The 15,028-nt window shown below is 44.8% G+C and overlaps 1 protein-coding gene across 1 annotated transcript in view; it reads left to right on the top strand.

The window, feature by feature from the left end:
• The window catches only part of CFAP47 (cilia and flagella associated protein 47), a 757,346-nt gene that overhangs the window by 436,997 nt on the left and 305,321 nt on the right, over nucleotides 1–15,028 (top strand). Inside the window, exon 49 of the mRNA XM_014520638.2 lies at nucleotides 8,792–8,903. Coding sequence (XP_014376124.2) covers nucleotides 8,792–8,903 — 112 coding nt within the window. The remainder of the gene's footprint in view (nucleotides 1–8,791; nucleotides 8,904–15,028) is intronic.

Here is a 15,028-nt window from a genome sequence, read left to right on the forward strand (position 1 = left end):
CGGTTTCCGCCCAAGTTGGAGGACTCCACAACCATCAGGAGGAGGAGAACTTCACGTCTCGTGAAGATCTCTAAGCGCTGCGGAGCCTATAGGACCCAGCGTGTACCTTAAGAAGGCTATAGGGGTCTGATCAACCTCTGGCCTCTCCCCGTCGCTGAACGATCCCTCGACGAACCCCTTCCCTGCGCGCAAGTTCCACGGAGCCTAGCAAACTTCGTGTGAGTGTATCCAGAGCTCTCCTCCAAGTTGTTTTCTTTGGTTGACACGACGGGCTCGCGTTTTTAGAGCCTTCAACCGGATTGGGCTAGAGTTTGTGTGGAAGGAACTCTTGTCCGCTTTTCTTCTTTCCTATCTGTAACCTCAACTCAAGCACATTTTCCTGCCTGCACCGCGACCATCTACGGTGTTAGTAAAATAATCTTTAATCAACCGCTACGCGTCCGTGCCTAATTCTAGTCCGCTGGCCTGCATTCCCCGACCCGCGTGCCAGGGCTGCTGGCCACAGCCTGCCACGTGCCCCTGAGGGCCTCGGACCGCTCCCAGCCCGCACAGTCTCCTTAAGGAATGACCACTCCTCCTGGACACTCAACTCCCTCCAGCTCTGGGACCTCAGTGCTTCCCCCATTAGTCTTCTTACCTCGTTAAAGTCTGCCCTCCTGAAGCCAAGCGCTGCTGCCTTGCTGGAGGCTTTCACAACCTTGCACTGGATGGTGAATCCCAGCAGACGATGATTGCTATCGCCTAGGTGGTTGAGCACCCGCAGACCCCATACCAGGTTGTCACCCATGGCCAGGACCAAATCCAACAAGGCATCTCCCCTGGTGGGGCTGTGTATCTCCTGGGTTAGATGGAGGTCCTGTATGTCAGTTAAGAACCTCTGTGAGCGGTCAGACCTGGCTGTCTGCTTCTCCCAGCAGATGTCTGGCAAGTTTAGGTCACCCATGATGACCACATCCTTGGACCTAACTATCTCCATGAGCTGACTTAAGAATTCCTGGTCTCGATCTTCTCCTTGGTTGGGTGGTCTGTAGTAGACCCCCACTGTTAAGTCCCTTTCTCCCCGACCCCCTTGTACTCTAAACCAGAGCACTTCCGTTTGCTCCTTCTCTGACCCAGTGATACACATTGTAGATGTGTGTTGCTCCTTGACATGCAGCACCACACCCCCACCCTTCCTACCTGTCCTATCTTTCCTATAGAGCCTGTAGCCCTCGATATTTACTGCCCAGTCATGCGTTGGGTCCCACCACATTTTGGTGAGCCCCACTGTCTGGGTTGGTGCTGGCTAGCAGGAGGACTAGTTCCTTCTGCTTGTTCCCCATGCTGCGGGCATTGGTATAGAGGCATTTGAGGCCTCCTGAGGATGAATGGACCGCCCCCCTAATCCCAGCGGTACCCAAGCCCATGTCACTTACCTGATTACCTGTTTCGCTTGTCATCGGTTTAGGCTGGGCTGCTCCTGCAGGCGACGCTTGGCTTGCTTATCTGAGGCTTCCTCCTCCTACATCTTCCCCTTCCCCCAATGAGCCTGGTTTAAAGCCCACTGGAGGAGATCCACCAACCTAGAAGAGAAAACACGCTTACCTTTTGGGGAAAGGTACAGCCCATCCCATCCGAGCATGTCCCTTGTCGTGATATGTGGATCGTTATCCAGGAAGCCAAAGTCTGTTTTGAGACACCAATTCCAAAGTCTGAAGCTGACCTCACCAATGCAGGTCTCTTGTCTCCTTCCACGTCCGCTCACTGGTAGGATGGAGGAAAACACCACCTGTGCCCCTATCTCCTTCAGCAGGCCCCCCCAGTGCCTGGTAGTCTGCCATCAGGTGATCGGGGCTTCTCCTGGCCGCATCATTCGTACCCACATGGATAAGGACCATGGGGTAGTAGTCTGTGGGGCAGGTAATGGCTGGGATCATCCCCGTCACGTTCTCGATCTTGGTGCCGGGAAGACAGTAGACCTCACACGAGGGGTCCTGGCGACAGATGGGACCCTCTGTACCTCTCAGGATTTAGTCCCCTCTGATGATCACCCGATGGTTCTTCCTCTGGGTTGGCTTAGCATTTTCAGTCTGGTTGGGGCACAAGGAATGTGAAGTGTTCTCCTCTCCAATGGTTTCTTCCCCTCTCTCCTCCTGTAGTGTCACCAGGGCCTCATACCTGTTCCACAGCCGAACTTGGGAGACTGGTACCAGACTGCTGCGAGCAGCTCTTGCCCTGGGGGGAACCATCCGCCACATATACCTTCCTTGACCTCCTAAATAGTTAAAAGTCAAGTTATTCCTGGTCCTAACAAACAGTTAAAAAAATAATAGCAAGGGATTTACAGAGATAAGGTAAAGGATTAAATTGATAAAATGCCTGTGGAGAGCTTATATATAGGTAGAGAGATAAATGTAACGAACCTTTTCTGTCCCTTCTGTTTCTCCTTTGAATAAGGACATGTCTATACTGCCTCTGACTGTCCTTGTTGTGAGTGCTGCTGTGAAAACACATCCTACCCATTTTCTCCCTTTCTGTACACAGCAGATGCCAAAAAGATGTAATTTAGCTGTTTTTGGTATGTGTCTAGTGCTGATTTCAGACTCTTAGGGTTCATCCAGACAAGCACACATGTGGTACGCAGTGCCACAGACCCATCTGGGGCACTGCACACCACATGTACCACACATGCAGGTGTTCCTCACGCTGCTAACTTGCAGTTGGGAAGGTGGGGGGGAGACTGATACTGGGAGATCCTGGTGTAGAAAAACTCCATGCCTAAAAAAAAAAATGGGGTGTTGCATGTGGCAGCAGTGTGTGCCACCCAAAACTGGAGCCTGGCCAGCCAGAGCCATTCTCCGGATGCTGGCCAGGCTCCCTCCTGCAGGATTACAGCAGCTGCATTCTACGGAGGCCCCCAGGACCCCAGGTAAGGCTGCTGAGGCCAGCTCAGGTGCTGGCCCCAGCATTCCCTACTGTGCCTAGGGCAACATGCCATGTACCAGAGCGCATGTGCACAAGTATTCCCCAGGGACAAGTAGCAGTGGTACAGTGTGCTGCTGCTACTTGTCCATGGGAAAACACACATTCCCACTTGTGGGGATGTGCCTTTAAAAACCACATACATGCATTATATTTATGCTAGGAAAAAGACCTTGGGTGGGTGAGATCAATCTTCTTTGCTAGAAACCCTCTCAGAACCCCTCACATGTGGTGGGGCAGGGGACAATTCTTCCATAGCCACAAAGTTGCCCCCACTAGGGCATCCTTGCAAGCTCAGGAGAATTGTCCTCCACTGCCTGCACAGCTCTTATCCACCAGGAGGCATGCAGGCGACAGGAAACAACTGTTCTGCAGGTGTAAGGCTATCTGTACTTAGGGAGCTTTGCTGTGGCCTCAGATTGTTTTTGCCTCCCCCAACGCTGCTCCAGGTCAGCCCTGAGGACTGCAGCGAGTGGGGTTATTTGTGCTGCAGGGAGATTGGGAGGAGGGAGAGAGGGGAACAGAACAGAAAACTGAGGTACAAGAAATCACCCACAAACTGGACTGTATTAAGTATGGTTTAAATGGGGACTATGGGTTTTTATCCCACTAGCTGGATTAGCTTTTGCTATGGGTTCTTTGCATGTATGCCTCTCTCAGCACTCCCCATCCCCCCTTTTCCTCTCTCCTGCTTCCCACCTGTTGTATCCTTATCACTCATTCTACTTTATACTCTCCTCTGTGCTGTCCTTTCATAGCATCTGATGAAGTCAACTCAAGTTTATGACAGCTTGTGCTCTATGCATGCATCTTATTTTATAAGCCTATAAAAGTTCATATCTAACTGCCTCTGTATGCGCTATTCAGGCAGAATTATGTACGTAAGAATAAGGACTTTCCCTAAGATAACTAAAAAGAAATGCCAAGGAGTGAGATGGGGATTAGGTGCTTCTGAGGTAATTAGGTACATAACTGACCTTCAGGGAATTGCCTCTCTCTACTTGCAATTCAGTTATGAATCCTCCCCTGGAGTTGAATATTGATTAGAGAGGGACTGAAGCCCAGTTGTCCCCTCTGCTAGATGAATGCAATAAAATAGACTACAGGGGTGTAGGTTGTAGCCATGTTGGCCTAAGGACATAGGCAGACAAGGTTCTTCGGGTGAATCAGATATCTTTTATTAGACCAACTTCAGGTTGGTCTAATAAAAGATATCAGATTCACCCAAAGAACTTTGTCTGCCTATAAAATAGACTAGAGAGTTTCTCACTTGTTCTCTGTAAACACAGATGCTGCTTACAGACATTAAACACCCACCAAAAAAAGTGCTTTATAGGAAGAAGCGGTATGTTAGTTTGACCCGGCTCCACAGCGTCTGCATAGATCAGGCACTTCAGTGGGGCTTTTTGGGGCTTTTATCTAAATCTGAGGCTTTTATCTAAAGCTGATTCAAGTATGAGATAAAAGCACCAAAAAGCCCCACTAAAGTGCCTGATCTATACAGACAACTAACATGCTGTCTTTTCTGGGTATGCTCAGGGCTTGGCATGTGGGCATGCTGAGTTTTAAAGTGCCATTTTTTGAAATGTCTGCAAGCAGCCTTAGATGTTATATGCAAAGTTGAACAACTTCACCAAGAGAGCATACAAAAGCCACTGTGCTACTCTGTTCTATAGAGACTACTTTGTGGCTTAAGAAGATTTCCTGGAAGGTGAGAGATGTGGCTTCAACTCCTGTTACATAAAGACTATTTGCTCAAACGGAGAGTACCACTACCATCTCCTTGACTTTCTCCATTTGTCTTCTGTATGAGGCATGATTTGGTTGGCTTGTTCTGAGGATTCCTTTTGGATCAAGCTTCATGCGTGAGACTAGATAAGAGCCACCAAAAAGATACTAATTTGATTATCCTGACAGGCTTTAGGCATCAGCTAGACATGTCTACTCATCACAGTCAAGATTTATGTTCTGGGCATGTTCAGCTGTGGCAATTTAGGCATTTGAAGGAATTCTATTTGAGCAAAGGATGGCTTCATGATTAGGCATCAGTTTAGCAGGCACTTTGAAGATCTAAATTTTGAAAGTATATACCAAAGCCCCTCTCTTAATTCTAGTCCAAACTGTCTCTGCAAGACAACTGTTTCTTCCTAGTAAAATTCCCTTTAAGGAATTAAGGCTAGAAGGGAAGATTGTAAGTCCATAGCATTGCCCTCATCTTCTCCCTACTGGTCAAGGAATGTCTTGAGGAGGAGGCAGTACTATCCATAATGATAGGGTGGCATATGTGCTATCATGTGTACTTGAGAGCTCTGGAAGGAATTATTTCAGTCTGATATATAACATTGAAATGTGTCTGGCCTTCCAAGTATTTTCTTAATTTCCTTAAAATGCCTTAAATATATAAACCACAATTTTTAAACCTTGTGTAGCATTTCTGAGCCCCGGGGGCAGCTTTGGCACCTCTGACTATAAGGTAGCTCTCCCTCAATTGCTCACCCACCATGCCTTGTTCTTATTTAAGATTAGAAAGGGAGGCTGCCCACAAGCATTAGAGTGAGTCTTAGCACTTGCAAATCCCCACTGGGTCTCCCCTGGACCCCAATAGGCTCAATTCAGCCCTCAGGCTCAACAGGCCCACCCAGCCTGCCCGTGCCTCTGCAGGACACCTACAGCCTTCAGGGCTATTTGTGTGGCTCCGTTCCACCCCTATACTATGCCCCAAGCCTTGCAGATGTTATTGTACCATCACTCATCTTGTAGAGGTCTTGGCCTTATCAGCCACCTCCCCTTTTCCTCTTGCTTGGCCTTTTAACCCAGATCCACAGTACCGGACCTGGTTTCTAGACTCCAACCTTTCTAACTGTGGGTGTCAGACCCCGTCACTCTCTGGCAGTGACTCTTCCTGGACCTTTAGCCCCTCCTGGGCTAGTCAAGATCTCCAGGCTCCCCGCTCTGGTAGTCCCTAGCTGTGGTCCTTTCTGACCTTTAGCTTGTCCTAGCCTTTGGCCTTGCTCTCAGGTCAGTTGAGACCTCTGGGCTCCCTGGTCTGACTTGCTCCCCCCTAGGCTTCTGCATCCTCTGACCCCACTGGATCCCTCCACTCCTACTGTCTCCAACTCTTGGTCTACCGGCACTCTCAATGAGACTGTCCTTACTTTGGCGCAAAGCTAAAAAACAGTGCAACTTAATTAAAAGTACCTGTGCCCACTGGCAGATACCCAAACCTTCCCTGGGATTAACATAAAAGCAAGGTCACCTGCCTGCATAAACAAGCCCCTCTCTGCCCTAGGTACTTTCCCTTGTTCCTGGACCTGCAGAGCCATTTCCTCTCAGTCCATTCAGGAGCCCTGTTGCTTTGCTGCTAGGAGCTACTCACTTTGTGGCTCTCAGACAGCAGAGCTGCCTGACCGGCTCATGCCTAGGGCTTGTATGTCCAAAGCCTGGTCTGCTGCTGGTCAGGTGAGTCCCTAATTAACCCCCTTACCACCTGCACGCTGCCTTTCAGGCTGCTTGCCTCTTAAAGGAGCAGGCATTTCCCAGTGCCCTGCTACTCTGGCTGTGTCTACACATTCATTAATGCACTTTTGCTACTTCACAATAAATGAATACCCATGTGAGGTGCTAACTCACATGGGTGCTAACTCACATGCGCATCAGGCTGCCCTAATGTGCAGTAGCAAAAGCACATGCATTTTTAGTTAGGTTTAATATGCAGTAGCCTAATTTTATTGTGCATTAACTTATTAGCATGGTTTTTGCTGTAATGCGCAGTAAAATGGGCTACTGCACATTAAAGCGCACGTGCAGATGCACTGCCTCGTTACCCGAAAGTTAGGCCCTACAACCTTTTCTCTTTCTCTCTTATGTAGATTTTAAAAAATAGCTTTTCTTCTGAATGTGCTAAATATTTGCAGTCCCTATTGCCTCTACTGGGACTTTTGGGAATTTAGTGCTGGATGTATTGAATAAATAAAGAAAAATACCAATCATTTTTTCAGGATTTTTGAAAAATAATTCAAGATAGAATATCAGCTTTCAGTTTCTTTTCATTTGTCACTTTGTGGCACAACCCTGGCATTATTTAATAACTGTGTTCATTTGTAGAATAAAAATGTAAATACCTCTCATAGGAAAAAATGCATACTAAAGTTCATCTTTTTTCATGGCTTTTAATCTGATGTCTGGAAAAGCTTTTCAAATTTTCAGAACTATTGACCACACAAATTACATAGTTTGCTTTTCTGTGCCTCTTCGTTGTAAATAGCATCAATATTTTTGCAGTGAAGTGGCAAGGATGATATTAACGCAGCTACTTTACAGAAGAATAATGGTAAAGGCATCAGTGGTTCAAGTGCCAAAAGCCAGAAGCAAGATAACCTTAAACAAGTTGTTTTTGTAACTTTTTTCCTTTAGAAAATGTAAATAAAGCATATTGACTAAAAGAGAAAACTACCTATTGAAGAAAAAAAAAGATTCAAGAATCTAATGTCACTATTGCAATTGTGATGCCTACTGAATATGAAAAATCTTCCACCTGGAAATTGAAAAGCTGTGTCTAGTGATCACTGAAATAATTAAAAGAGCCTTAAAAAGTTCAGTCAAAAACCTGAATGGAAATGCTTATTTTTCTCAAAGCTCATCTAAACAATGCTGACACACATATTATTTTCTATTATTTTCTCCTTTTATTATTTACTTCATTAAGTATTTATAAAATGCTAATGTACTGTAGGTCACTTTTAAAAAGATTCTGTCCCTGACCTAGAAATACTTATTTACATCAAAGAAACATAAAATACAGATAATAAACAATGGAAGGAATGAGGAGCCAGAACAGCAGATCTTTTAATGTTGACACTGTCAGGCTGTATTTTTATAATGAGATTTATAAAAATATTTTCAGTCTACAAAGTTTAAAAATACGTAAAAGAATTATTTTGCTATTTCAGTTGTTGTTCAAGTCTTGCCTTTCTATACAAGTCAGCACTTGTAATATCATAGAATTATAGAATCATAGAAGTAGGGTCGGAAGGAACCTTGTAGATCTTCAAGTCTGACCCCCTGCCTGGGCAGGAGGAAAACTGGGCTCAAATGACCCCAGCCAGGTAGGCATCAAGCCTCTTCTTAAAGACCCCCAGGGTAGGAGCCAGCAACACTTCCCTTGGAAGTTGGTTCCAGATCCTAGCTGCCCTGACTGTGAAGTAGTTCTTACGGATGTCTAATCTAACCTACTCTCCAACAACCTGTGGCCGTTATTTCTTGTTATCCCAGGGGGCACTAGGGGAAACATGGTCTCCCCCAAAGCCTTCTGGTCCCCCCTAGTGAGTTTATAGACGGTCACCAGGTCCCCCCTCAGCCTTCTCTTGTATCAAAAACATATATGTTCTTTATTTATTAAGTTGTAAGATATGAAATGAATATTAAAACAACACTATTTACATTTCCTTTAGTACACTTAGCAGCTAATGTTCTTTTGCGCTAACTGTATTTCTAAGGGAAATTCATTCAAAAGAGAGGATTTGATTCTGTGGCATTTATTCTCATGTAAGTATTCACACATTGACTAAAATGAATCACTGTTACTTGGACTACACTTTACAAATTGGGATTTGATTCTTTCTGCATGTGCTGCTGCTTCTTGTATTATACATATTCTTTCCATTTTATAGTCAACCAAGGAAAGAACCATATAAAAAGATTAGGATTCATCTGCATAATGCAGTTTATCTTCTGTTGCTTTTCAAAGGCTGTACAAAGGATATCTTGTCTATATTGTTTTCAGAGAGTGAAGTTAGTTTTGATTTTTTTCCTTTGTGTACTGTCCTTCTAGGTGACTTCAAATCTTCCAGTGATTGGTGGCACCCCAACCCTCACTGTAGAACCTGATGACACAGCTGCTTACACTCTGAATGTATTTCCATGGAAACGAGGGATACTTCAAGGTACAGTGTTAAATAAAACAGAGTATCAGACTCTACATTTTTATAATATCTACAGTATACAGATGTATAAATTGACCCTTTCCAACATCTCCATTTATGTTAATTCAGATAGCAACTGTTCGCATTCTTTTTCTGCTTATAGTGTAGTGGACAACAGAACATACTTTCTTTGATCTTTTTGTCTTTCTGAATGAGACAGGTTTCTACAAAGTTTTTGTCTCATTGCTTATGTACTGTTGAAAAACGTATGCATGAGCAACACATTTTTAATGTGTAATACATTTTCTTGGGAACCTGGGGCCCCCAAACACATGACAGAACTGTGCTCCGACATGTGCTAATTAGCATGTGTCAGAGCAGATTCAATTGAACTGTGAATCTGATGGAGTGTGCTAATTAGTGCACTCCAGTAGCCTTCATGTCACGTATTGAGCATCACAACATATTAAAATGGTGGTGGGGGCACTTTAATTGAATGAGCTTTAGTTAAAGCACCCCTGCTGCCATTTTGAAGTGAGGGATGCTGAATGCATATGACACTGTGGGTGCCACCTCTTCCACCCTGGAGTATGTGTATAGATGCCCCTAAAGCTCAACCAAGTAAAGCTTCACTCCATACAAACACATTTTTGAGAACATCTCTAGATTATTCCCTTGCATTTCTGTAGTATCTCATGGCACCATATATTCACTATTCAAGTTCATAAAGTTTCTGCTTTTTAAAAATCTAATCTAAAAAAAAGGCCATTGCAAATCAAACCTTCAATATAAATACAACTTTAGGATACATAATCTAATGCATATGAAAAACCTGCCACACTCAACCCTTGCCTTTGGTGTCCTCTACAGTTACAAATGGAAGAACTTAAGTGCCTCCCTACACTTTGTCTAGTGGAGCTCTTAACAAGCATTTTTAACTTATCAAATATATGTATACGTTTTCCTCCACTACTTATGATAAATATTTTACTAAATTTAAACTTCCTGCTCTCACCTATGTTGATACTAATGCCGATCAATAAAAGTTTGGAAATGGCGGAATTGTTTTTGTTCTGACACCTATGGTTGCTATCAGTTCTGTAGAGAGAGTGCACGTTTTAGGAACCAGTCTTTCTGAATTTCTTTGTCATCACCTTTGTTTTGAACCTAAAGTCTAAGACAGTGGTCTCCAACCTTTTTAAGTAGGAGATCACCTTTGGCATTTAAAAGCAACCCAAGATCTACCGTGCACTGCCGCCACCTTGCCCCTTGCTCAGCAGGTAAGTCTGTGGGGAGGGAAGGAAGGGGCAGATTGAGGCAGAGGGAGAAAAAATTATTTGGTGGTGCACATCCCCAGCAGGTAAATCCCACCTGGCCCCACTCAACTTGCTCCTGCTTCTGTGGCACTGTCCCTCACCATGGGGGCCTTGACATAGGCCCTGCCCCTTCCCTCCCCCACAGGCTGACCTGCTGGGCTGGGGCACATGCATGCATGCACATGGGCACTGAGTCTCCCATCCCTGCCTCGGATCAACTCCAAGAGGCTCTAAGATCTACCAGTGGATTGAGATTCATCGGTTGGTGACCACTGGTCTAGGTCCTGCAAAGACTTATGTATGTGGATTAACTTGATGCATGCGTATTGTCCCACTGAAAATAGATTTAAATTGAATAACTCATTCACCTAGGCTAGGGACAGACATTCAAAAAGCCTGAGCCTGAATTGATTCAATCTTTGCAGGTTAGTTTAAGCTGCAAAGCTTGAACCAATTTGGAGGTGGATACATATTCCCTTTTCATTCCAGAAATGCAGGCACATGCCTGTAGTGGCTCAGGCTAGAAGCTGGGATGGGAGGTGGCACTGGAGCAGCCCTCCCTTCCCTTTCACAGTGCTGAGCGGAGGCAGGGGGCATGGTCAGGCCTTAGAAAAACACCCCCTGCCCTGAGCAGCCCAGCAGGTAGTTGATAACACAGTGTTTATCACCCCTAACTCAGTGTTATCAGCCCATGAAGAAAACAAAAGCTTCTCTCATTCATTCAAGCTCTTCTTAAGCAACTTTTTTCAAAGAAGGAATGGAGGGACTTTACCAGCTACCTGTTGATTAGCTCCAAAAAGCCCTAAGCCGACGCTGTGCTGTCTGCCTTTGTCCCATCTCCCACTGCGTGGACTGTAGCCAGCATGTGATATGCTAGCTAATGCTGAGAGGTATCTATGTAAGACACAGGGGAGGGGGAATCCCTACTTCAGCAGGGAGTGTTGAGGGGGAATGGGAGAAAGCCAGGCAGGCACCCTGTACCTGCAGTCTCTGCTGGAGCTGCAGCCAGGGAGTAGAGGGTTGGGGCCAGCCCTGCTGTGGAGCAGAGAGCCCCACCCATCCCAGAGAGCATACCAGGATGTCTGCTTTAAATTAAACCAGCTAGGGGTCTGGGACAGACATTGCATAAACCAGTTTGAACCAAATTAGTTAAATCTGATACTATATTCAGCCAGGTTTATCTCAAACCGGTTTCAGCCATTTTCAAATTGGTTTATGTGAACTGAATATCTGTTCTGTTATAGGTTAGGCAGCTTTGGATATCCTCATTCTGCTATTATCAAAGGATGAAAGGCAGAGATAAGTGGTTGGGTCCTTTTCTGAAATGTATGAAACAATTTTTTTGAGTTGCAAAAGGTGGAAGAATCCCCACTGTTCAGTCTGATTTCTTTTTTCCATTCCCGCCCCCCACCCCTCCCAGTACAGGGCACAGTAGAAAACAGCATGCAATGGTTATATGCCATCAAGTTGCACTGTAGTGTAATTACTACCTAGATAGTTAGGCTTGTTGATCGACTTTAGATGTAGCAAGTTAAAATAACTGTCAAATGATTTAATATCAATGTGCACTAAACGCTAGGATGTCAAAGTAAGATAGCAGAATGTTCTGCTGTCTACCTTAATTAAAAAACAACATGGCTCATTTTTCCTCTTGGGAGAAGTATTTTTCTTGAGAAAGCTGTATAAACACATTTAAAAAAGTGGTTCTGACTTAAGTGTTAACTATCTAGTTGCAGTTAGCAATTTTAGATACTATTAGAATGCCATGATAATGATCAGCTCTGAAAAGCATAGTTACAGAAAAGGAAGTGCAAAGCAACATTTTTTCCTTCCATTATTAGCTGCACACTTCTTCCTTGTGCTGTGCATAATCTCACAATACTAGTAGAGTGGAATGCTTTGTCTGAGACCCACAATGAGCTGTAGATCCCTCCCCACCTCAGTTCCTTTGCATTAACCTCAGCAGTAAAGACAGAACCATCAACAGTTTCTCCTTGCTTTGCCTTATGTCTTAACTACCCAAGAAACTGGAGACTGTGTAACCATTTAATGAAAATGTATTACTTTTTAAAGGAAACATATAACTATTTATTTGTATTGAAGCTGATTTTATAGCCAATTTCCCCAGCCAAGTTACATCATTTCAGACTTGCATTTCCTGCAAAAAATTAGCATTATGACAATCCATTTTAGACAAGTTTATTGAAAGCTTATTTGAATACAAATTCTAGGTCAGGTTTTTTTTAATATAGCTCCAACAGGTCTCCTAATGTAAGTAGCATAGCACCCCTTGTCTTCTGCACCTGAGAAAAATACACCTTGCTTTTTATTTAAAATGGGAAAAATTACATTTGCAAAAGCCCCCAAATAGTCATGTCTACAAAGGAGCAGGTCTAGAACCTGCACTTGCTTTAAATATTTTTATGTACATTACATAAATTATATCTAATCAGATTTTAAGATGTTTCCATTTAATGTGTATTTAATAGCAGATGAACTTCTAACAAAAATAATCTGAATATCATACATGGTATCCAGTACTTACACTGTAGAGTTATTTTGCCAATGTTACAACAATTTTAAAAGATGAAAATACATTTTATGATCTCTTATTCAAGGATTCCCTGCTGCAACTTCCATGAACAATGGGACATATCCATTACTGGTAGAATGCTCTGAAATACCAAAATTAATTCAGATCTGTAATATAGATTCTGTAGATAGTTCTGTCATTAGTGAAGATTACCCAGCACTTTCTATTTGAGAAGTTGTTTTCTGTAGCTTATGAGCCAAATGCAAATTGTTTGGAGTAAATTGTCCTATGCTTGGTGCTTTCTTTACATTTTATATATGTATATAAAATTAAGTTTCACCTAAAATGATTAAACTGTTCTGCAGGATGAAGTTAGACAAAAAAGGACTTTTTTCATAAAGAAGATATTCTTATACATGTTGGCTTGAGAACCTGTAGTGCAGGGGTGGGCAAAATGCAGCCAGGGGGCTGGATGCAGCCCGCCAGGCCATTCTATCTGGCTTTTTCACATGTTACACTTAGGATGTCTTAACTACACTTAAAACTCAAGTGTCCATGTGTTGAAGCAGTAAAACATGTGCCAAGGGCAATAGTATCCTAGCAAAGTTATAGCTTTTCTTGTAAAGAGCATGTAGAATGTATCATGTAACATGTTTGGCTATCATCAGACTATTCCATGGAGTTAACATGAGTTCAAGATTCTGGTGCAGTGCTGGGATTGGGACTGACAGTTAGCTGATCATCAGTCCCAGCCCTGGCACCTTACCAGAACCAGTTCAGGGTTCTGTCATAGTGCTGGACCTGGGACTGACAATCAGCTGGCATCACCAGGCTGGGCAGTGATGGCCACCCAGCAGAGGCTCTGGATGTGGTAGTTGTATGTCCTCGTGGGTGAACATGATAGCTGCTGTGCCTGGTACTAGGCTCAGTTTTGTAAGGGGAGAGGGGAGCACAACTGGCTCCAGCCCTGTCCAGAGTAGGCTAAGATCATAGTAAGCATTACCATGATAGTGGTGAGAACATATGGCATGATAATGCTTACTATGCTCTCAGACAGAACATATGCTAAGTGTTCCCTGTGACAAGGCCCTTTCTCTTCTGCTTTTGATGTTACTTAGCTGTCAACCAGACTTTGTGGAAGAAGAGAAGTCAAGGAAGTATAGCAATAGAAGAGACAGTCTCATAGTTAAGATAGCTGAAACCTTCCCTGGAGAATTTAATTCTCTCTCTGTGTCCACCACAGACAGACTTACTAGGCAACGTCCTTTCAAAATGCTTATTTTGTGTTTCTCATTTTGTGGGCACCCAACTCAAGACATCCCAAGAGATGCTGAGAGCCGAGAGCATCTAAGGTCAGCTGTAGCTGTGCTTTGAACGTACAAAGTGCTGTAAAATACAAAGTACTTGAAAAATCAGTCCCAAATTGGGCACCCTAATTCCAAAATTAGTTGATAATTTTTGACAATTACAGCTTTATTTTCTGTTTCTCAGTTCCATCTATATAGAGTGTCAGGAGTGGGCAGTTATTTGGGCCTGAGGGCCACATAGGGAGTTTTGATGATTCATTGTGGGCCAGGCCAGTGCCCCTCACTGCCCCCCACCCTACCACCACCACGGCTTGCCAAAACTCCCTATGTGGGATGGGGCCACAGGCAGGCGGGGAGCAGTGTTCATGAACAAGATGGGTGGGGGCCAGGTGGGGTCAAGGGGCAGCCCCTGCTCTGTGGCAGAGTGTGGGGGGACTGTGTGTGGTGGGGAGCAGGGGAGTTGCATGCATGGGACAGGACATGCATGGGCCTGCATGGGCCTGCCAGTGGGAAGCGGATGGAAGAGGGGGAAGGAGGCATGTGCAGCAGAGCTTACCTGGGCAGTGCAGTCTGTGGCTGTCCCTGCAGTGCTCTGCATGGGGCCAAGCCCATACTGGGGCAGCCTGCGTTTCCCTTCAGCCCATGCCCGCTGGCCCAACTGTGGCCGGCATGCACAACTTACTGGCAGAGCTGCTCCTGATGTGGCTACAGCTGCTCCAGTGCTGCTCGGCTCCCTTTGCCTCCTCCTTATGCTCCTGCTGCACCACTCTGGGCCAGAAGGAAGCTCCAACTGGACAGCTCCTGCACCAATGTGCAGGGCTCTGGCTCCAACTCCCAGTTGCCTTCCACCCTCTTGGCCACCCGTAGTGGGCTGCTCATTATGCTGGGCAGGTAGAGTGGGTGGAAGGCATGTGGGAGCTGGAGCCCCATGCACTGGGGTAGGAACCACCTGACTGAAGCTTCCTCTTGGCCTGGAGTGGCACAGCAGGA

Source organism: Alligator sinensis, unplaced genomic scaffold (genome assembly GCF_000455745.1).
Source record: "Alligator sinensis unplaced genomic scaffold, ASM45574v1 scaffold243_1, whole genome shotgun sequence".
Taxonomy (NCBI): Eukaryota; Metazoa; Chordata; order Crocodylia; family Alligatoridae; genus Alligator; species Alligator sinensis.